General features: G+C 39.8%; 1 protein-coding gene across 1 annotated transcript in view; it reads left to right on the top strand.

Annotated features, from left to right (window-relative positions):
- The window catches only part of PRUNE2 (prune homolog 2 with BCH domain), a gene marked incomplete at both ends in the record, with an annotated part of 127,073 nt that overhangs the window by 90,565 nt on the left and 11,855 nt on the right, over positions 1-24,653 (top strand). Inside the window, 6 exons of the mRNA XM_083354623.1 lie at positions 15,284-15,360; positions 17,271-17,471; positions 18,876-19,052; positions 20,585-20,687; positions 21,993-22,124; positions 22,389-22,475. Of these exons, the coding sequence (XP_083210749.1) occupies positions 15,284-15,360; positions 17,271-17,471; positions 18,876-19,052; positions 20,585-20,687; positions 21,993-22,124; positions 22,389-22,475 (777 nt within the window). The remainder of the gene's footprint in view (positions 1-15,283; positions 15,361-17,270; positions 17,472-18,875; positions 19,053-20,584; positions 20,688-21,992; positions 22,125-22,388; positions 22,476-24,653) is intronic.

The following is a 24,653-nucleotide window of genomic DNA, read 5'->3' as shown; positions in this document are numbered from 1 at the left end:
GTTTTAAATCAATCCATGGAGTATTACCTAAAGCTTAATAGTTAATTCAGTAAGATTCCTTTCATGCCTAATTAATGCTGGTTTATTGATCATCTATCTATCTGTCTGTCTATCCATTCATCCCAAAGTTAACCCCCCCCCCCAATGTTGTTATGGCAGACTAGTGTGGTCCAGGTCCAATTCAAGATGTTGGTTCTTGCTTTTAAATTCCTTCATGGCATGGGTCCAGGCTATCTGAAGAACTGTCTCACCCCAAAGGAATTGGCCCACCACAATCATGCTGGCAGAAAAGGTATGCTACGGACCTTGACAGTTAAGGAATTCCAGCTGACAGAGACCAGGACAAAAGCCTTTTTTGCCATCACTCCTGCCCTTGGAACATTATGCCACCACCCCACTCTCAAAGGTGAGATACACACACCCCTTTTGGCCTCCCAAAGGGCCTGAAGACCTGGCTCTGCCAGCTGGCTTGGAGCCCTATTGGGGGTGCATCATTCTGCTGGAGATTAACAGAAAAACATATGATCCCACCTATGAATTTTGTTCCCTTCCCCCATCTTTGTTAATTTTAAGCTATCTGTAATCTTACTAGTTATTGTTTTAATGTTTTATCAGCTTTTTAATGATTAAAAGCCACCTAGAGTCAGCACCAGGAGAGATGGGTACCATATAAGTTGAATAAATAATTAAACATCATAAACCTGTGATTCTTTCTTTCTTTCTTTCTTTCTTTCTTTCTTTCTTTCTTTCTTTCTTTCTTTCTTTCTTTCTTTCTTTCTCTCTTTCTTTCCTTTCTTCTTTTCTTTCTTTCTTTCTTTCTTTCTTTCTTTCTTTCTTTCTTTCTTTCTTTCTTCCTTTCTTTCTTTCTTTCTTCCCTAAACTCAGAAATGTGCTAGTCAAGGTTGGTGATAAAATAAACCCTGTCCATACACAATATCAGGCCATCATTCTGGCCAAGATAAAGGAAGGTATACAAGTCAGGATAAGGATTTCTTAAGGAAGCTTCATTTCCAGCAGGTTTCTACACAGAGGAGGCAAGCAGCTTGAAAGTTCTTGAGCAGAAAAGCCTTAGGCCACCCTTCCTCAATCTGGTGCCTTCTGTCACACTGCAGCACCCATAGTTTCCCAGGCAGTGTGGCCATTTGGCAGTACTTGTTGGTATTGTGGGACTTGAAGCCTAAAATATGAGCAGAATGCCAAGTTTGGAAAAGTCTCCGTTAGATTATCAGCAAGTCAAAAACAGCAATCATTATTAGTTATGATTTTTCTCTCCTTCAGCTGTTGTTCAAACATTAGCAGACAATATTTACACACCATATTGTGTGGTGTATAAAATATGTGTTTAAACAGCTTTCCTACTACAGCAATTGATTGTGGATGCCGAAACATGACTTAAAATGTCCATGCTAAGAAATATGTCCAAGGTAAGGCATTTTTTTTACAATTTTGTGGGAGGGGACAGATTCAAGTCAGGATTCCTTGGACTAGTCCCTGAAATTTTCTTGGCAAATTGTTTGCAAGTAGTTCGCCTGGGCCAAAAACATCCAGTTGGTTTCATGCCTGAGGTAGGACTAGAAGTCACAGTGTCCCAGTTTCTAGTCTGGCTCCTTAACCCTTACTCTTATTCTTTAGATGAAATTCTTTAATTATAATTTGTTAATTAAGTTGCTGTGTGTGTGTAGCTATGTAGGTGTGAGACAAGTTCATCAAATGAAATATTTCGTATCTAGTGAATTATATCTCCCTGTAGGTTATCAGATTAATTAGTTCTAGTCACATGATTCTAATGTAAGCTGTAAGTAAAAGAGGTATAATCTCTGAAGTTTTCTTGCAGCATTTTCAGAAAAGTTTGTCATTTCCTTCTTCCTAGGGCTAACAGAGAGTGACTGGTCCAAGATCACCCAGAAGGCTTCATGTCTAAAATTAGAACTCATAATCTTGTGGTTTCTAATGTGGTGATTTAATCATTATGCCAAAGTGGCTCTCTCCAAACCTTGCTTGAACCATTTAACAGAGAAAAGCAAAGAAATAATTTCTCATTAAGAATGCTTAGCAATGTGAATCCAAATGTTGAAAACAGTGAAGTAAATAGATTTTTAAATTTATATCACAGTACTGAAAATTTTAATGATAGATGTTGAGAGAGGCACAATATTTGTGCAATATATTCTGGTGACAAAAACTTGCTATGCTAATGTAGCAAGAAAAAAAAGGAAACTAGATGCACCTGTATCATTATAAAAGTTGAATGCTGTAAAAAGCCATTTATTTTAAAAGAAGGAAATAGCAAAACAACCATGATTAAATGTCCACCATTTATCAACACGTAAAATATGAGTTCTGCCAGGAAGTTATTAAGAAAGCAGAAGTGCAGGAGGCAATTTACTTTGGCTCAACATAGGGTGGTATTAATAGCTATTTCTATGGAACTGGATTAGCAGAAGGAAAAATTTCATATGCAGAGCTGGATGAGAAAATTAGGGTAAATATGTACATGGCCATGTAATTTTTTTAAAGTGAAAATTATCTACAGTACTCTTGTGATAAATTTTACAAGAGCAATGCATACTTCTAGATTTGAATACACAGTTGACCTGTAGATTGATTATGGATCTCTAATAAGATTAGTTGGCCATGACTAACTCTGAGAAAAACACGGCTATCCTTCCTTTGAAATTAAACAGGGAGGAGTTTGATAGAGGCTTTTGCCCTTTTTAATTTTTATGGAGCATAGCAGTTTACTATGGAAAAGGAAATAAAGGAATCTAAATTCCTCCACCAAATATTTGTGAGGTAACATTTTATAGGATGCAGGAAGTTAATCCACACAGATCTCTAGGGGTGATAGATAGATAGATAGATAGATAGATAGATAGATAGATAGATAGATAGATAGATAGATAGATAGATAACCTTTATTGTCATTTTTTACTGTAGGCACAATGGCACACATTAAAAATGAAATTTAGTTGCTTGCTCTCAAAGTGTACACATACACAACACACATGTAAACATACTATATACAACATATGTATAGACTATCTACACTCTTACATATAAGTAACATATAAATATTAATCACTGTCCATCTTGAATACATAATGGAAGGAAGAAGCTTTAGAGTTCACAAGGTTAATACTGTATGGAACAAAACTGACTGAATCTGGATGTTCTGCTTCGGATACCATGGAGCCTTCTCCCAGAAGATAACAAGGAAAACAGGTCGTGAAGAGGATGTGTAGGGTCCCAGACAATCCTGCCGACCCTGCTCAAGCAATGCTTATGTGCTATGTCCTGGATGGGAGGGAGGGAACTGCCAATGATCGTTTCTGCCATCCTCATCACTCTCTGCACTGCCTTCCTGTCTGAAGGAGTGATGCTTCTAAACCAGACTCTGATGCTGTATGACAGGATGCTCTCGATTGTCCCTCTGTAGAAAGTGGTAAGAATAAGGGAAGGAAGATGTGCTTTTCTCATGCAACGCAGAATCATGAGGGAGGGAGAGATATTAGGATTTCATTTTATTTTGTAAGCATTAAAAGTAAACTATTTCCTTCAAAGTCATTCTTTTTAAGTCCTAATGGCTGCTTTGGATGGGTCTAGATTGTTCTATTATAGGTGGTCCTTGTTTAGTGATCACAATTTGGAATGGCAACTTAATAGTGATAGCCAAATCTTCCCCTAGGCTAATGCCTTGCATGCACAGATTCTAATAAAGCAGACTGAGGCAGGAAGATCGTTTTATTATAATTTATTCTGAGTAGTTTTGATAAAACGGATTCTTCTCATTCAAAGAGGGCACCAAGAGCCTCAAATTACTTTCTCTTTTATAGTTAACAAATCAAAGGAAAATACAAAAGAAAATTTGATAGACAGGAGAAAGGCATTCTGCCCTTTGCACAGGAAATCAGTTACACGAAGTTAAACACGTTACATATTTGTATTCCATAATATCATATATGTTCATTTAAATGAGCTCTAAAGACTGTTGTTGTTGTTAGCTGCGAAGTCGTGTCCGACTCATCGTGACCCTATGGACAACATTCCTCCAGGCCTTCTGGAGTCCGTTTAAGCTCACGCCTACTGCTTCAGTGACTCCATCCAGCCACCTCATTCTCTGTCGTCCCCTTCTTCTGTTGCCCTCAATCTTTCGCAGCATTAGGCTCTTCTCCAGTGAGTCCTTCCTTCTCATTAGGTGGCCAAAGTATTTGAGTTTTAGCTTCAGGATCTGGCCTTCTAAAGAGTAGGCCTTCTAAAGACTGTAGGGGCGTAAAATTAGCATGTCAATGAAGGAAAAACATCATAAAGTTACCTAACTCCCGGGAGAAACCAGGTGCCAACAAGTTCTCTGTTATCAGAAGACAAACTACAGACATTCTGTTAAGATAAATATGGTCCTATCCTATCCTGACCTGGAGAGCAGAGATAGTTTTATCTTGCAGTTTAGGAATCTTTAGGAATGCTAGAAATTATCCATCAATTCATCCAGTAACAGAATAAAGAACTTTCTACAATCCAATCTTCAATGGTTTGATGAACTATTAATATCAGTTAAGAGAGGAGAATAAAATCAAATTAAAATACAAGAAAACCCAGGTTATTTATTTAGTACAACCATACTACAAAGCCCATGTTGTGCGGCTCTCATTTCCCACCCTCTGATGCTATGAGGTTGTGATATCAAAATCAGATTTAGGTTGTCACTGCTGTATTAAACTAGGCCACCATGGTTGAGAGGGCATTGATAGCTATTCACTTTTGAATGTTGTTTCACTTTAGTTATTAGGATAAACATTGTACTAAGGAGTAGATTTATTCAACATGCTAAAATCTAAACTGGCTATGTTTTACATAGATAGCCTGTAACACTAAAATATAAAATATAAATAAAAAATATAAAAAGTATATACATAATCTGTTTAAAAATAAAATCTAAACAGAGTTTAATATAATATTGCTGCATTTACATTGCATGCTATGCATAAAACAAAGATAAGGTGTAGCATGTCTTAGTTTGCACAGTGTATTAAGACTATACTAGGGTTTCTATATTATGCTGGGCCAGTTATATAACCTCATTAGTCTAGTCTAGCATGTTGTGCAAATCTGCTCTAGAGTGAATAACAGATCTATGCGCGTTCATGCAGAAGTAAAGTCTACTGTACTTTCATTTAAGTAAACATATCCAGGATTTCAGTTTGAGAGAAAAAATCTGCATAGCACATTTTCTGCCGGCAATGAGAATGAAGGCTTTAACCTTGCACCTTGGAATAAGCCTTACCAAAATGATATTTTATGAGATTCCACTCATTGTAAAAGATTCACATAAGATTTATTCTTACATAGGCTAGAGCAGGGGTCAGCAACCTGAAACAGTGAAAGAGCCACTCGGAACCGGTTCCCTCACAAAAGGAAAAACTGGGAGCCGCAAAAAATGTGTGCACATGCATGTAAATGCGCAGAACAGGGTTTGAAGAGTGGAGCCAAGGCGAGATATGCACCTACCCTGCATATTTGAATTGATTGGTTGAACTTTTTTAGTCCCACTTTTTTGGGGGGGACTGCACATGGCAGAGGACTGGGAGCCGCAGGAGACGGCTGTAAGAGCCGCATGCGGCTCCGGAGCCGCGGGTTGCAGACCTGTGGGCTAGAGGTATATTGTGTTGCTGAGTCCTAAATTGTTTGGTTTTGGCAAAGTGCAATGTATGAATCCATCCATACGGGCCTAGCAAATCAGGCCACAATAGATTACTTTAGAAACAACATTATTTAGAAATAACATTTAGCATGAAACTGCATTTAGATTCACACATTTTACTAAGCCAGACATGTCAAACACAAGGCCCGGGGGCCAGATCCGGCCCGTGAAGTGGTTTCATGTGGCCCGAGAAGCCATCCTGGAAACAGTGAGGGAACGGCCCCCACTGCCTTGGCCCTGGCCCAGAGACCCTCCTTCTGCCAGAGACCCTCAGATCTGTCCAACTCCTGCCCAGGCCCCCATAGGCACCCTTGATGCGAACGCTGTACAGCTGGCCACGCCCACCCAGTAGGCCATACGCACTCTAGCCATGCCCACCCAGTAGGCCACGCCCACCCTGGCCATACCCACCCGGCCCCTTGAGGGCAACCGCAATGCTGATGCGGCCCTCAATGAAGTTGAGTTTGACACCCCTGTACTAAGCCATGGCTTGTTATCCATTTTTAATTTGATTCCCCTATAATGCTAAGTCATAAAACATGTTTTGTGAATCACAACGGCTGGGCTTATATAGTAAGGGGGGGGAAAAACTATCATGTTTTGTTCTATCCTAATAATCTTTCAGGTTCTATATGGGTATCTATAGGGATACTTCCAGCTTAGGAATCATTCAATATAAATACTTAAAGGTAATAACCCACTTTTTACATTCTGCCCTTAACTCTCTTATTCAATTAGAGTTAGCTGTATCTTTTTCAGGACATGTGGAGTCTATTTTGTCATAGCTCCTGGCCAAAACAACTTTGGAGAACATCCTTGGTTTACCTTCCCTCATTAGGATTTATTCATTCTTAAGAAAACAAATCATTATTACTTCAGCTCATTTTCTTGATCCTAGCTGTTATTTCTGGCAAAACTATAGCTAGTCTAAAGCAGAAGATTTAGGATTGTAAGGTCCCAGTCCCTTACTTTGAGATAGCCTATCTATCTAATCAGATAACCCAAGCGGAGACTTTTTGATCAAGCAGCACTTTATTTGATCAAATTAAGCAGCTGGGTGGCCAAGAGTCTGGAACGCTGGCAGAGTTACGTCCAGAGGTGCCACACCTTAGAAAGGTGGTAGCATTGCTTTATAAACTTTGTTAGCCAATGAAAATCAGACAACAGAGCCATTACATCATAAGGAAGACATCAATCATTCCTGTACACTTCCTTATTCCCTCCTTCAGTACATCCCATCCATGTACATGTTTCCCGCGCTTGCGTGAGATTTCTCTGGTGCAGAAGCCAATTACAAAAAGAAAGAAAGCAACAGTTAGACTAAACAATTTCTCTTTGTTCCAAAATCTTTCATTTTCTAGATCTTCAAAGAGAGAAGCAGAATTTTCTATTTATATTTTGTTCAAATATCCCTACATTTTGTTCCATTTATAGATTCTGTTTAAATATCCTATGCATTTCACATTGGAGGCTTTCTTCTTTGACCCAAATTGGCAAATTACCTATTAGGGTGGCAGTTGGCAGATACCTCGGGGACCACCTGCTGCCAGCGTCGACTCCCCTCCGCCCTGTGCGTTCCCACAGAGAGGGCCTCCTCAGGGTGCCTCCGGTCAGAGAATGCCGGCTGGTGGCCCCCAGGGGGAGGGCCTTCTCTGTGGGCGCCCCGGCTTTATGGAACCAACTGCCGGTTGAGCTCCGGATGGCACTGGATCTTCGCTCCTTCTGGCGCGGGTTAAAGACCCATCTATTCGAACAAGCTGGCCTGGCCTGATGGGGGAATGTTAGGGTTTTAATGTTTTTATATTTTGATTGTTTTAATTTGGGCAATAATTTAATCCTTTTTTAACTTTTGTATTTCTATTTGTATGCCCTGTTCACCGCCCTGAGTCCTTCGGGAGAAGGGCGGTATAAAAATTCAATAAAACTAAACTAAAACTAAACTAAACCTTACATTCCCTATGAAAGCCATATTTGAATATGCTCATTTAAAATGATTGACTTTGTTTTTCACATTGTTAGAGTGCCTGCTATATACTAAATGGAGACCAGAATTCACAGTACTAATTGTTTTAAAAAAATCTTAATTATCCAATCAGCCTTAGTTGTTTTTCGGAACAGGAGACACTTTTCCTCCTGCAAGATCAGGCTTCAGCTCTTTCAAAAAAAGATTGCCAAATTTCTAACAATAGTTACTTATGGCTTATGGAATCTACTTGGTGATTTTTTTGCATTAATTGTGTCAAAGGAGAAAATAAAAAACTCTGTATCAGAGGTCGATGAACTGTGGTTCATTTGACACATGGTGCACAACAGGTAAAAGAAAGAAAACCTGAAACATATTCTACTGTAAAAACTTTAATCAGAAAAACAAATAAAAACTCGTAACTGACTACATGCTCTATCTCACCAGACAGCACAGAGAGAAAAAGAAAAGTCAAAAATAAAAAAATAAAAACTTTTGTTTGGACATGCGCGCATGGTAGTAGAGCCAGACATGAAACCAAAACATGATTGAACATGTGACACTCACCATGGTTACAATGATAAGATAACATTCTTACGCATCCAGTCCTGAAAATGCTGAGACATGAATTCAGCACCGCGATCACTCTGAATATGCTAACCTCATGTTGGGTATAGACAAGAGCGGCAAAGTCTTTGAAGATCTGAAAGGTCTCAGATTTGTCTTTCATAGGAAATACATATCCATATCTAGAATAATTATCAACAATTGTCAAGAAATATCTTTTACCACCAATTGTTGGTGTAAAAGGACCCACTATGTCAGTGCGTACCAAATCAAAAATGCGTATTGATAGGCGTGTAGCACGCTTTGGAATTGCTGCTGCTTTGGATTTGGATTTTTTGCAGACAGCACAATCCAAGAACACCTTACACCCCTTTAGATCCAAACCTCTCGCGAACTCTGGCATCTTCTTAAGAACACGGAAACTGGCATGACCCAATCTTCTGTGCCACTTATGAATACACCTGTAATACAAAGGTTTACCTGTTAGTGAATACTCAACATTAGCATGTTTATTAGGAACCTCAGGCTTGCTGTGGGCAACCTGTGTCTTATTCATCTTCTTGTTAGCTTTAGAAGCCCTCGAAATAGCAACAGGATCTCTCTCTGGGACATCTATCACTGGGCCTGCACTCTCCTTTTTTGGAGCTTGTATACTTGCCTGCTCTTGCTGCTTAAATTTTGGCTTTATGTAATAAACACCACTAATCAACATGGTTTCAGCAACAATATCTCCGTCTTTAACTACATAACTTGCTTTTTCAAGGTGATGGACCTGGAATTTTGATACCCTAGACAAGTGATTCTGACTAAGCAAACTACTATTTGCTGATGGTACATAATAAACATTAGGAATAAATGCATCGAGCTCTTCAATATAAACAGTTCCTTTCCCCATGACCTGAACAGGATGATTTGAAAAAGAGTAAAGCTCACGAAGTTCAGGTTCAGGCTTGTGCATCTCTGTATAAAGCTCTTTTCTATAGGTAACATGTAATGCTGCTCCACTGTCCAGAGTCCAAAGAAGTCATCTGTCATACCATGCAATGGGTACTTTCTCTGCAGAGCAAAAGTCCAACTTCACTGACCCATGCCTTGTAATTTCATCCTGACCGCTTCAATTTCGAGTCACCAACCAGTGGTACAATAGAGGATGCCTGTTGAGGAACGTGCATTTGAGATACTGGCTGTGCAGGTTGTGCCATCTGGACTTGACCTGCAGGAGGCACCGGTGGCGCCTGTGCTAAGACTTGCGGCAGTTGCATTGGGGCTGCCGCTGGTACCAGTGCTGGTTGTGGCTGTACTTGAGCTGCAATTCCACCCTGGCCAGCAGAAGGCGCTGGTGCTTGAGCTGAAACATTAAGTTGGCCTGCAGATGGCGCTGGCCTTTGTATTTGAGAACCCAGTGGTAGCTGCACTTGGGCTGAATGTTGCTGTGCTCCGTCTGGGACAGGAACCTGGATAGTAGCAGTATTAATAGGAATTCTAGCACCATCAGGGACTGGAGCTCCTGATGAATGGATTGGCTTTTATACAGATACAACGTCTCGAAGAGGTGTTGCAGCTTGAAGCAATGATTGATTAATAGACAACTGTGAAAATGCGTGCTGCATTCTCTGGATTTGCCCCTATAGTACATATAGTAATTCATTTCTATCTTGTAAAACAGATTCACCAGCAGATGGTGTTATAACATTAGATTCAGGCATCACTGTAGCCTTGTGTGTCATTTGATCCTGCACAACATCATGAGACTGTGATGCAGGTGCTTTCTGTTCCCGTTCGTCTGACACAACGCCCACTTGTGGGAGTGGCTTTGGCTTGGAAGAAGAAGGCAATATGGAGGAATCTGGGATGTGAATCACAGCAGAGTTTCCCTTATGCTGCTTAATCAATGATGCATATGCTTTTGCCTGGTGCAGCCCCTGTTCAAATGCCTCAATTTGATCAAAAAAACTTTGCACGGCCTTCTCATGCAGGGTTTGTTCAGGGCTAAGAGGAGAATAATGAATTTCATCTTTCCTAAGTGGAACTTTAGGTCTGTAACCGAGCCACTCAAAATCAGCATGGGCCCCTTAAGTGTGAACTGTTTCTGGGGCGGCTGTCTGAGAGCTTGTAAAATCAGAAGACGATGTGACTGACCTTCAATTTTTTAACTTTTGTATATAGTAATTTTATTGTATTTGCCCTGTACACTGCCCTGAGTCCTTCGGGAGAAGGGCGGTATAGAAATTAAAATAAATAAATAAATAAATAAATAAATAAATAAATAAATAAATAAATAAATAAATAAATAAATAAATCATCGACAGGGGCTGCAGCTTCTTCTCCAAGACGCATGGCAGAAGCAAGTGGAGTCTGTAAACTTGAAGGAAGACACCTCTGTGAAATGGCCTCCTCCTCTTCATCAGACTGATAATGAGCCTCCTTTTTGCCTTTCCTCCTGCTCTTCTTTTTTGGCATATTTCAGTAATTAATCACAGTGTTCCTCAGTCGCTGACCTAACTGACTAATAGCCTGAACGCTTATCAGCATCTCTTGAAAGTAAAACACAACCATCCTCTGCTACCATGTCAAAGGAGAAAATAAAAAACTCCGTATCAGAGGTCTATGAACCGTGGTTCATTTGACACATGGTGCACAACAGGTAAAAGAAAGAAAACCCGAAACATATTCTACTGTAAAAACTTTAATCAGAAAAACAAAGAAAAACTCGTAACTGACTACATGCTCTATCTCACCAGACAGCACAGAGAGAAAAAGAAAAGTCAAAAATAAAAAAAATAAAAACTTTTATTTGGACATGCGCGCACGGTAGTAGAGCCAGACATGAAACCAAAACATGGTTGAACATGTGACACTCACCATGGTTACAATGATAACAGCACAGCTGGCAAAGAGCAGACTGTAACGTGCTTAGCTGACAAACACATAAAAATGCAGTGACAAATTGTTTAATGCTTTTCTATACAAGTTTATTGCTTTCTATATTTGCTGTCTGATATACTGCTGAGCAGTTATATTTGGACTGTAAATAAATATTTTTTTTAAAAAAAACAAAACAAAATCCTGAATTCTATTTCATTATCTAGATAATAGTGTTTAGGCCTGTTGTTACTGCCCTGCAATAAGCTGGATAAACACTTGAAGCTGGAGTAGATATTATCCCTCTTAATTTTTTTCCTGCTATTAAGTAGTCATCTGGAGTTTTATAACACTGATATATAAATATAATTATGTTTATCTTGAAGCTACATTATAAGGAAGCGGGTGGAATGTATCTGAATGCAAAACTAACTCTGACCTGAGAGAAGAAATTTTTTCTGACAGTAAGACTCTGGAGTAAATGTGAAAGGAAGAAGGTATAATGCATGCAGGCATCTAAAAACTGTGAATGCTTTGACCCTTGTTAACAGTGCATTCTTTTCAGGAAACATATATCCAGCTCTGAGCTTCCCTTGTGGAGTAACAAGCTAAAATATCTTAGAATATTTCCATAGTGAGGCCATCAATACTCTTAATTATAACAGGAGGCTGTTTAGACTCAATAGGTAGAGCATTTGTGCAAGTTAGGGATAATTTAGTGAACTTGTCATGGCCTCACCCTAAACCTAACCTTATGGCACCGCAGTCTATTAAAGCTTGCAATTGTATTCTACCAACAGCCTGGGTGTTTAGGCTAGGAATGACTAAATGTTGGTGTGAAGCTCTGCATGTCTGGAATTTGTTTAATTTCTAGTGGCTTTAGCTTCTGAGCTAGGCTGGGATCTCCTTTTTCAAAAAGTCAAATCTGGAGCATGTATGGCATCTACTCATAAAATGCTCGTGTGGAAGAGGGGCTTTCATCTGGGAGAGTGGAAAAAAGTCTGCACAGTATAGACATAAACCTTGCATGCTTGTAGTGCTTGTCTTGGACAGATACAGAATCTTACTGGATTCTACCTTCATGGGTTCAGCTCCTGAAATCTATACTTGCTATGACTCCGACCCTCTTTGTTGGGTACTTTGCAAGCACCTTCTTTCTTGTGGTTCCATCAAAACTGCTGTCATAATTTGTCATTGTGGAATTAACTGGTTCACCTGGGCTACCAAGGCACTGTTAACTGGGTTGACAGTCATTGGAGTTACCAAAAGCTCATTAGACATCGAGTTAAACCATGATCTCCTCCCATAGTAATGGAATCTAGCCATTAAGCTATGAGGCTCTTCAGTTCAAAACTCCTGATATTTCTCAACTTAGCTAGGCTCATAGGCTAATTATTGCTTTTTCTTATAAAAAAAAATTCCATGTAAGAGGAGAAACCCTCCTTTCTGATTGGCTCCTCAGTATTTGATTCTTCAGACTCATCTTCTGGATGAATTAAGTGTCTTAACATTTTCAGTGCCTGAACCTTTTGAAATGGAGTTTCTCTACATTCACTACAATTATGAAAGAAGTACATATAATCCTTTCTTAGCAACTACTTGTTCAGTGGCCATTCAAAGTTAGGCCAGTGATGATCAAGGAGATTTATAAGTGGAGTCACATGATTGAATTTGGGCTCTGGGCAATTGATGTGCAGTTGTGATGGTCTCAGTGTCCTGTGGTCATGTGATTGCAGTTTGTGATCTTCACTGCTGACTTCTGATAAGCAAAGAAACTGGTAGGAAATCACAAGTCATGGTCATGTGATGTCACAGTTATGATCATTAACTGAGGACTCCCTGTACATTGAAGAGGTTGGTCATACAGAGAGAATGAAAGACAAGCACATTGTGAAAATAAAATGCATAAAGGAAGAGTAAATGATCTAAAACAGGGCCGCATCAGCATTGCGGTTGCCCTCAAGGGGCTGGGTGGGTATGGCCAGGGTGGGCGTGGCCTACTGGGTGGGCGTGGCTAGAGTGTGTATGGCCTACTGGGTGGGCATGGCCAGCTCTACATTGTTCACATCAAGGGTGCCTATGGGGGCCTGGGCAGGAGTGGGACAGATCTGAGGGTCTCTGGCAGAAGGAGGGTCTCTGGGCCAGGGCCAAGGCAGTGGGGGCCGTTCCCTCACTGTTTCCAGGATGGCTTCGCGGGCCGCATGAAACCACTTTGCGGGCCGAATCCGGCCCCCGGGCCTTGTGTTTGACATGTCTGATCTAAAAGAAAGGGAAAGATTGAGAAAAATGCATTTGTATAAGTTGTTGTGATTGTCAAAGGAGGTGAGATGTTTAAAGAACAAAATGCAGTGTATAAATTAGTCTAAGGACTATATAATCAAGTGTGTCCCTAGAGCTTTGAGAGTCCAGGCCAGCAAGCATATGGTGCATCTTAAAAGTTTCCTGTTACAAGCTAAACCTATGCGAAACATTTTCTCCAAAAAGCCTAGCATTTACATCTATAATAGTTCTCCTATATCAGGTGCTTTCCTTTTTTTCTGCATAACAGTTAATTACATTTATCTCTCTAAAATACATTGCTACTTGCTACATGCATAATTCAAATTGTCTTTTTGCTTTAGCTTTTCTCTTTCTTCTTCCAGGTGGATGATTATGACATGGTGTCATCTTGATTTTCTATAGAAAAGATAAGGGAGTGACATTAGAATTCACAAGCTAAAGAAACTTAGAAGAATCTGATTTGGGAAGAATCTGCTTATTTGTTTATGTTTACTCTGTTCACCTTGTCTTTGGAAAAACTTTATAAAAGTTAAATAAAGACTCACAGTTTTCCTGGATAGTTAGATTTAAAAAATTGTGTTACAACAGATAGGATTTTTTAAAAAGTTTCTGGGTATTTCAGGTAATTTTTTCACTCACTATATATCGTTTGTTTTTAAATAGTCCCTGGATTATTCCAAAATAAAAAAAAAAGGTTTTGAAGTAGCTGGAGAGGTGGTGGAGTTTTCAGCATGGAAGGGAAGGATTGGCTTTTAGAATTAGGCTGTTTGAGCGAGGAGAACCTTTTAAGGACTTTAAAAAACAGCGGGTGACTAGGAAAGAGGAGGCTGAGGTTAAAAGTGTGTATCGTATGTCATACAAAGAAGACTTCTAAAGGCATTGCTTACTTTTTAAAAAAAAATACATTTGTTTTGGTAAGTATCTTTCCTATATGTTTTGATGTTAATAATTATTGAGCCTTCAGCTCCTACTTCACACTTCCCAGAAGCATCTGGTGTGTTACCCTCAAACAGAGTGTTGGATTAGATGGGTCTTGGGCACGATCCAAGGCTGATTTTAGGTTCTTAAGAACAACTAGCACTAATCTAAAAGTGCCCCTTAATCTGTAATAGTTTTTATCACGAAATCCTAGTGGGCAAAAATCTCTGAAAACATTCATTTATTAAGTTTATAAAGTGATCTTATTTATTTACAAAAGTTCTAGGATCTTACTTCAGCAATAGTTTTCAGTTTGGATCCAGGTACAGTCAACTCGTAAGTTAAATCTGGGTTCAGTGGACTTTGATGCCACAGATGAATTTTCATTCAGACAGTAAGATGAAATAACTGGTAAACCCATTATTTAGGAAAGCAGTCTGGATGCCGGTTGCTGCTTCCACTAAAAGACGAGTATGGTTCCATGCAAGATTTGCAATTGATAAGGCTGCAGGTATAGATGGTGTAGCTGGAGAAATGTTGACATATGGATGTATTGTGCTTGTAGAGAGGATGTGTGTCTTGTTTAACATCTGATCTGTATGGAGACTGCAGTTGTGCATAACGGTTGGAATAATGGTATTATTCTTCTGTACAAAGTGAAGGATGGGAAGAAACAACTGGCAGGCATATTCTGTGAGCTCAGAACAAAACACAATTCTCATTTGTAGTAGAATTTTCCAAGACATGACTTGTCTTTCATTGCCAGAAAAATTATAATTGATTTTGCATGTTTGGAGACAGCGTAGTCTCTTTTGAAACTTAATCACCTCAAAAAGTCTGTATTCTTTAACAAAGCGAAAATCTCTTCAAACTTCTTCAGGTCTCTTCATCTGTTTCCCCTTGGGCAAACTGAGAACAGTTAAATCTTTACTTAAAGTGCTTTGATTCTTCAAATTCAGATAACAACAATATATGTGTTTGTCTTGAAGTTTTAGATTGGTACCAGAGGATGCGGGAATGGATATCCTTAATAAGGCCATGCTGGATTCCACTGCAATAGAGATGAGACCTGGTGAGTCTACATTTTAATTGTCTTTTTAAAAATTTCATTGTCTCGTGAGCCATTTAATTATTCACTGAGTGTATATCGTGTCTATACTTTAATTGAACTGTTTACTATTACTCCAAGTTCTCTTTCTTCAACAGCCATTGCTAGCTCTTAATATACATTATTATTATGGTAGGTTACACAGTTGGCCAGATGTTTAGACTGAATTCGGCATTTTTAATCCATGTATTGAGTCCTCCTTAGGGACCTGGGATAAACACATGTTGTTATTTGATAGTGTTGAAGGTATCATTGAAGGATGTAAGCTGTTCCAAGTAAAGCTGCCTTTTGCAATTGACTGATGGTGATCTTGTTATTCCCTCCCCTCCTTTTTTCTTCCTCTTCCATTTTAATCCCCCCCCTCTTAAATCCATAAATTAGGCTAAAACATATAGGGAACGGTTGCTGGAATTGGGTATGTGTAGTTTAATGAACAGAAGGGTGAGGGGTGACATGATAGCAGTGTTCCAATATCTCAGGGGTTGCCACAAAGAAGAGGGAGTCAAGCTATTCTCCAAAGCACCTGAAAGCAGGACAAGAAGCAATGGATGGAAACTAGTCAAGGAGAGAAGCAACCTAGAACTAAGGAGAAACTTCCTGACAGTTAGAACAATTAACCAGTGGAACAACCTGCCTCCAGAAGTGGTGAATGCTCCAACACTGGAAGTTTTTAAGAAGAGACTGGACAGCCATGTGTCTGAAATGGTATAGGGTTTCCTGCCTTAGCAGGGGGTTGGACTAGATGACCTCCAAGGTCCCTTCCAACTTATTATTATTATTTCTGTACTGTGATAATATTGATTTATTTGGAATAAAAATGGTTTAATTTTGATATTTAATTAATTCCATGGTTCCCTTGATCATCATTTGCAGTTCTCATCCACTTTCTACCGTGCTTAATTCCATTAGGCTGCAAATGAACTTGCTGCATATGATAATTAGCTACACTGCACTTTCTTCACTTCAGCCTGTACAGATTTAGCTTCTATTTACCAGTTAAAACAACACAATTTAAAATGCTGCCTTAGGTGTCAGCAGTTAGAAAAGAAGTCTTTGACATATTAGAATATTCCTCAGCCATTGCATTACATCCAAGACCAGGGAAGATATAAATGGCAACTGCCCAGGATTTTAGCAATCATATTTCAGGAAAAGTATACCATTAGCACCAGGGGAAGGGGCATTTTATAGCTGTGTATAAAATCTTCATATTTATTCTGTTAATTAGAGGGGAACTGATGCCTTATCAGAAGTAACAAAAATAGACACAGGTTGGCTGGCAACAGCATTCTGCTCCTATTGAAATGTTTTCCTTTGTTCAAATTGTAAATACAGTATCTTCTATTAATTATTAGGTACAGTTCTTCATGAGTGATAATGAAGGCTGCAGTGAAGCAGCCCATGCATTGCAAGGGTAAAGTGGCTGTGTTGATTCACTTTGCCTGCTTCCATTGGTTCTTGCTGTAGCTGGTGGTGGCCAGATACCAGTCAAAGGACATGTAGCAGTGAGAAGCACCTAATCAAAACATATATTGCCCCCCCTCTCTTTCTTTTCTTTTTTTTACTAACGAAGAGAATTGTGTTCCTGTTCTCTCCAAAATGGGTTCATTGTAGTCTATCAGAACAAATGGTGTAATTTATCCTGATAATGGGGAGAAAATCGTTGGCATTGGATAACTCAGGTTGGTATTTCATTCCTTCCATATCATGAAGCTGTTCATTCTAAGTGAATCCATGCTGCTTCATCTAGGCCTGCTTCTTGTTTACTATTAGATAGGCTGAGTAATTTTTGAAACCTCAAATTAATTTAAATGCTGTTTAGAGTAATAGTTTTAATCTAAAACAGAGGTTCTTCTCTTTTCATGCTTATTTAGAACCTCCCAATTCGCTAGACCTTAATGGCTCTCATCCCAGAAGGATAAAGCTCACTGCTCCAAATATCAATCTCTCTTTGGACCAGAGTGAAGGATCTGTCCTTTCTGATGATAACCTGGATACTCCGGATGAAATTGATATTAATGTAGATGATCTTGACACACCAGATGAAGCAGATTCTTTAGAATATGCTGGACATGGTAATGATTTTTATTTGGTAACAGTCAATGAGTCCCTTTGGAGAGTGGCGGTATATAAATCCAAATAAATAAATAAAATGTGTATATTGGAGTGGGTGGGTCATGGTGTATACATGAAATTTTACAATTCTCTAGGGACCCAGCTGTCAGCTCAAGAAGGCAGATATGCAGTATAAGCAGTGGTGGGATTCACATGGTTCACACCACTTCAGCAGAACCGGTAGCTAATTTTTTGTTGCCCAGGCCCAGAATGGACTTTCGGAAGTGGCATCCACACAGCTGTTCACATATTTGAATCCCACCACTGAGTATAAGAATAAAATAGCTCCAAGGAAAAGCAGAACATGTTGCTATATATTGTTATCAAATTGTAGATGATTTAGTGGGCATGATTGATAAACATTCAATTCAAACCAGCATTTTTAATGCAAATGATGTTTCGGTTTATATATTCATCGGAAATAATATCAGTATGGCTCAAATTAATTTGCAAGCTGAATCATTAAAACATTACATCATTAAAGCAGAGTTCAGTAGAGGTTTCAGCTTTCCTATACGATTACATACCAAACAAATTAAAGCAGTGTCTACATCACAGCATCTCAAATATCCCTGAACTATTTTGAGAATAAATTTGCTAGCAGTCCTGTCTGCAAAGTGTGAATTAATTATTTTTCTCAAAATGATGAAAGTAGGAAATTGAAGGGAATACCAGACATGAGTGGTGCAGAACACTCAATCAAAAAACAGATTACTAATGACACATTGCCTATTGAGCTCCTAGTTCATGTATGGACAACCAATGTTCCTCCAGTTGTTGTTGAATTAAACTCCCAGCATCCTTATGGTTGAGGGTATTGGAACTGTACTTGCACAACATGTAAAGGGTCACGGGTTCCTTCTCGCTCTAATATCAGAAAATTTTAGAAAATATAAGTAGTTTTTTGTTCAGATGTTGTAAAGTTGCATCAAATTGTTGGTTTTTATTTGGCTTGGATTTCATTGTTGCTTTGTTTTGGTGGTTGATTTCCTTTGCTTTTTTATTTTTGTTTAATAGTGCTCAGATGAAAAACTTGCAGTAGAATGGGTAACATACTTTGAATTTTTTTTAATTTTAAGAACCTATCAAACCTTTTCCTTTCTTTTTCACTAAGTAAGATAACAATAAATACATTTTTATTTAAAATGTTTTGTTTATTCATTTGCATTAGTAGAAGAAAATTATACAATAAAGTGAGAAAAGAACACTTATTCATGGACCTTATTTTTGAGAATAATGTCATTCAGTTAATTGTACAATGGATTTCAGAGTGGAACTCAGAAATTCAGTTTTGTTCCTGGATAAAACAGGCTTTTCTTATATTAATTACTGCTTATTTAACTCCTCTCTTCTTGTAATTTCAGAAGAGCAACCAGCCATTAAAGAACCTTCTCAAGAAGAATCTGAATCCATCCCAGAATACACTGCTGAAGAAGAACGGGAAGACAACAGGTTATGGAGAACTGTTGTTATTGGAGACCAGGAGCAGAGGATTGATATGAAAGCAATTGAACCTTTTAAAAAGGTTATTTCTCATGGAGGTACAGAAAAAAAATCTGATATATTAATTAATGTAGAGTAATTAGAAACATTTGAAAGTATCCTAATTGTAAACGGTCTTGCACATCTGACATAAATTTAGAATATGTTTCCTTTGAATAAAACAGAAGTTGTGAGTTATTGAATGAATTCCTTGGCTACTGAAGACTCTATAATGTATCTATAAAGGCAGAATACTTTTCATATGAAATATGTGACTTGATGAGTCATTAAATCATTTTATTCTGGGCATAATATGCTCCATTGCAGATCTCTGATTCATACTTACAAAAGAAAGACAGAGCTTAAAAAAGAAAAAAAATGAGAGAAGAAACGCAATATATTCAGTCTTCATGGTACAACTATAGGCCTGTATATTACAGGAACATTACATCATATTGACTGTTTGCTTTGAACTTAATATGTGGTGTGAAACCAGCCATGGTTTGTATACCATAGTTTATGGTGAAGTGTAAACAACCACAGCAGCATATGCCCCCTGAAAGCTAATTGGACAGCTTCAGAGTCTCTAGAAGTTGTCTCCAAGGGAGAAATAATTAAAATGTGAGAATAGTATTGATTTTATTTAATTAATTTGTTTTTAATTAAGCCCAGCACACCTCCAATGTACCAGCCATAATCCTCAGTTAGAAAAACTGGCTATTGTTGCTCTGTACCTTCGTATCATGTGTGAATCCAGCCATTGTGGTTTGTTCAACAATTATGGTTTAATACAATCTGCAATCACAAGCATGACCAGATTCACTGAGGATATTGTAGGTTATTCTTTAAGGATGTCTATTACTGTTTCTCGCTACATCCCATTTAAACCAATATGTTGGATGTGCTGAGATTAGGATTTTGTTCTTATTTTGTAGCAAAACAAAGGTCTTGAAAGAGAAGATCTTTCTTTTTCAGTCTTTAACTGCTGCAATTTAGACCTGATATGGAATGTATGGCAGTGTTCATATCAGCAGTATATCTATGCCAGCCTGTTAACAGTTTCATCCAAGTTTAAGTAATTTTGTGGATTGCTTGATGAGGGAACAGGCCTATATTTTTGTAGCTTGTAGGTATGGCAGAACTATGAGTTTTTCAAGACTAGCATCTATTTTTTCCATTTTTTTCCATTTACTCTTCTTATTTATTAGAGTTTGTAATTTCTAGAATTGCTTTAAATTGGGACTTTCATAATGGATGCAGCTATCAATTCTCCAAATTAGAAAGTTCACCTGGAAAATTCTTACATCAAATAGGATGTCATGAGACATTCAGGTGTGGAGGTAGCTTTGTCTGTGGCTCAGCATGTTGAATACTTTGCACTGAGACTCCCAGGTTGCTTCTCTCATTAAAATGTTATCAAATATGTCGCTATTTGCTATTGGTCTGCTTCCCAACTCGCTTTAGCATATTTGACACTTATACCTCTGCCCCTGAATTATGCAACTGGTAATAGGAGGCTTCAATTGCTTACAAAGCCTGCCAATTCTATTGTGTTAAGAACTGTTTGTGAGACATATTTTTGACTCCACAGGATACTATGGTGATGGCTTGAATGCCATCATTGTATTTGCTGCATGTTTTCTACCGGATAGCAGTCAAACGGATTATACGTATGTCATGGAGAACCTTTTTCTGTGAGTGTGGAAATATTGTAGTAAAACTCTTTCATGTGGTGAAATAGATGATTTTCATTAAGAGACAAGTGCAAAGTTGAAAAGAGACATAAAGCCATGGCAATGTGTTCCTTTGCTGCTTAGCTCTTTTGAGGCAAACAGAAATGTGGTTTGTATAAATAAAATGAAATAAAATAAAATACACTAGAATGGAAAGAAGCCATGGGGAAGTGATTCCGGTTTTGCCATAGTTAAGAGTGAATTGAGCCTTGATATTCAAAGAAAGTTTCACTTGAGCTGCCCCTAACCTTCTATGGCTAAAGTCCTATGAAATTTCATAATACAGATAATCTTCTACTTGTCACAGCAGAGCTCAAAATTTCTGTTGGCAAGCGACAGAGTTAAGTGATTTTGCCCCATTTTATGACCTTTCTTGCCATAATTATTAAGTGAATCACTGTGGTTGTTAAATTAATGACACAGTTGTTAAGTGAATCTTGCTCTCCCATTAACTTTGCTTGTCAAAAGATCGCAAAAAGGGATTACATGACTCTGCCACCATCAGAAATATTAACCAGTTGCCAAGCATCCAAATTTTGATCACATGACTGTAACTTCTCATTGTGGAAAAATCACATAGGTCAGGAGTTCTGTATGAATTTCCGGACTATAGTCTTACCTTGAATCCTGTCCCAGAAATGCTCCTAAATTCCCTGGCAATGGGGTGAGCACAGACATTTACTTATACTGCAGTTTTAATATCCTGAGGAGTAAAATTAGCATGGGGTTCTTATTTAAATATTTCACACTCCCAAAGGAGTGGCAGTATGACTAGTAGCATGTAGCGCAGGGGTCCCCAACCCCTGATCCGTGGACTGGTACTGGGCTGCGGCATGCCAGCAACTGGTCCACACAAACAAGCAAAGCCCCATTCACGGGATGCAGGCAACACACAAAACGACACACCCCTCCGGTCCACGCAAAAAACCTCTCTCCACATAACTGGTCCCTGGTGCCCAAAAGGTTGGGGACCTCTGACTTAGCGTATGGGTGGAATTACACTTTTAATAAAGAACTCCCTCAATTGTCAATTTTGTTTCTGGAAACTGTGTATTTGCTTAAGTACTAAAACACGTTGCAATGTTTCTCATATGGCAAATTTAAGATATGTGGGTTTCAAGTCGCAGAATTCTCCGGCCAGTTAAAGTTAAGATTTTAAAGTTGCTAAGGTTAAAAAAATATTGGCATGGGTTCTTAAAAGGAAAAAAAATGCTTTGCGAAAATATTGCTTTCCCCATTTTTTTTCTTCTCCTTCTTTTTGTTGAGATATGTAATAAGTACCTTGGAGCTCATGGTTGCTGAAGACTATATGATTGTTTACTTAAATGGAGCAACTCCAAGGAGAAGAATGCCAGGATTTGGATGGATGAAAAGATGCTACCAGATGATTGACAGGAGGTTTGTGGCTCACTTATATTTTATAATTATTCATTTTCTTAGTCTGTTTGTTGTTTTAAATCCTCTTGCTCTGTTCTTTTTAAATGCAAGCTGTTCCTTGTGAATATGACTGGAGGTCAAGAAATAATTTATTTTAGAATGAATGCCAAAAGTGTGTGAATCGGTGTGTGATAGTGGCTATACCCAATGAACATGTGTCTGTCATGTTTCTCAACCAGTGTATTTCATCCTGAAGACTTAAAATATCTTTCTTTTTAAATGCAGATTAAGGAAGAATTTGAAATCGTTCATCATAGTTCACCCCTCTTGGTTTATAAGGACAATTCTAGCTGTGACACGGCCTTTTATAAGGTCAGACTTTATCACTTTCTGATTTTCTAAAATGCTGAGTTTTTACATGATCAGGAACTGCTTTCATCATAAGATCAGCAATTGGGGAAGGAAAGAAAGAACTTCTGATTCAGCTTTGTGCTGATGTGGCCCTCTAAAATCATAAATGTTGTTGTTAGCTGCGAAGTCGTGTCCGACTCATCACGACCCCATGGACAACGTTCCTCCAGGCCTTCCTGTCCTCTACCATCTTCTGGAGTCCATTTAAGCTCACGCCTACTGCTTCAGTGACTCCATCCAGCCACCTCATTCTCTGTTGTCCCCTTCTTCTCTTGCCCTCAATCTTTCCCAGCATTAGGCTCTTCTCCAGTGAGTCTTTCCTTCTCATTAGGTGGCCAAAGTATTTGAAAAAATGATAAATATATTTGTGTAATTTTACCGTAACATTAACCAAAAGTAAATGTATTGTTTCTTCATAATAATTACATTTTAACTTCTATATATGACATTATAGGTAGCTCGGGAGTTCATGGCTTCCATGACGGCCATGGACCTGACTCAAGTAATTCAGGGCCCGACTCATGTGGGGGGTCACACTCTCGACCTGGTGTTTTTATCTGGGCAATGGTTGGATGATCTGGGAGGGGGTTTGCCAGACATCTTCCCCCTGTCATGGTCCGATCATTATCTCCTGCGGCTGGTCTTCCGCTATGCCACCCCCCGCCGCTGGGCTGCGGAACCGACCAGGTGGTTCCGCCCCAGGCGCCTAATGGACCCAGAACGGTTCCAGACGGCGCTTGGGTCTATACATATTGCCCTCATTCACAGCCCGGCCGATGCCTTGGTGGATGCCTGGGAAAGGGCAGCCACTGAGGCACTCGACTGGGTTGTACCCTTGCGACCCCTGACCCGGCGCAGATCCCGTTGGGCTCCATGGTTTTCTGTGGAGCTCCGGGAGATGAAGCGTCGGAGACAGGGTCTGGAGAGCGGTTGGAGATCCAGCCGTTCCGAATCTGACCGATTGCAGTTAAGAACCTTTATTAGGTCTTACCTTGCGGCGATGAGGACAGCGAAGGCTAATTATTTCGCTGCCCTCATCGCATCCGCAGATAATTGCCCGGCCGCCCTGTTTAGGGTGACTCGCTCCCTTCTTAACCAGGAGGTGAGGGAGGATCCCTTGCAGGGTCGGGCCGAGGAGTTTAGTCATCATCTGACGGATAAAATCGCTCAGATCCGGGCCGGTTTGGACTCTGACTGGGCAGAGTCTGATATGGAGGAATCGGACTGTCTTGAGCATGTTATCTGGACTGAGTTCGATCCTGTTTCCCCTGATGATGTGGACAGGATTATGGGGAGGCTGAGCTCCACCACCTGTTTATTGGACCCATGCCCCTCCTGGCTGGTTTTTGCGGCCCGGGAGGAGACACAAGGCTGGTTCCAGGCAGTAATAACTGCTTCCTTGAAGGAGGGTGTCTTCCCTGCCGCCTTGAAGGAGGCGGTGGTGAGACCCCTCCTCAAGAAGCCTGCCCTGGACCCGGCTGTCTTAAACAACTATCGTCCAGTCTCCAACCTTCGCTTTCTGGCGAAGGTTGTTGAGAGTGTGGTGGCACATCAGCTTCCTCTGTTTCTGGAGGAAACTGATTATCTGGACCCATACCAATTGGGTTTCAGGCCTGGGCACAGCATGGAGACGGCATTGGTCATGCTGGTGAATGATCTCTGGCGGGCTCGGGACAGGGGTTGTTCCTCTGTCCTAGTCCTATTAGATCTCTCAGCGGCTTTGGATACCATCGACCATGGTATCCTACTGCGGCGTCTCAGGGGGCTGGGAGTGGGAGGCACCGTTTTACGGTGGTTCTCCTCCTATCTCCTGGGCCGCTCGCAGTCGGTGTTGACAGGAGGGCAGAGATCTGCCCCGAGGCCTCTCGCTTGTGGAGTTCCTCAGGGGTCTGTTCTCTCGCCCCTCCTGTTCAACATCTATATGAAGCCGCTGGGCGAGATCATTCGTGGTTTTGGGGTGGGGTATCATCAGTACGCTGATGATACCCAACTTTTTTTCTCTACCCCGAACCAACCCAGCGATGCCCTCACCGTGATGTCCCGTTGCCTGGAGGCGGTCCGGGTTTGGATGGGGAGAAACAGGCTTCGTCTCAATCCTGCCAAGACTGAGTGGCTGTGCATACCGGCATCTCGGGTTGA

This window comes from Vipera ursinii (genome assembly GCF_947247035.1).
Source record: "Vipera ursinii genome assembly, chromosome: 2".
Lineage (NCBI taxonomy): Eukaryota > Metazoa > Chordata > Lepidosauria > Squamata > Viperidae > Vipera > Vipera ursinii.
The sequence above is the reverse complement of the archived record's forward strand: the minus strand, read 5'-3'. Positions and strand labels throughout refer to the sequence as shown.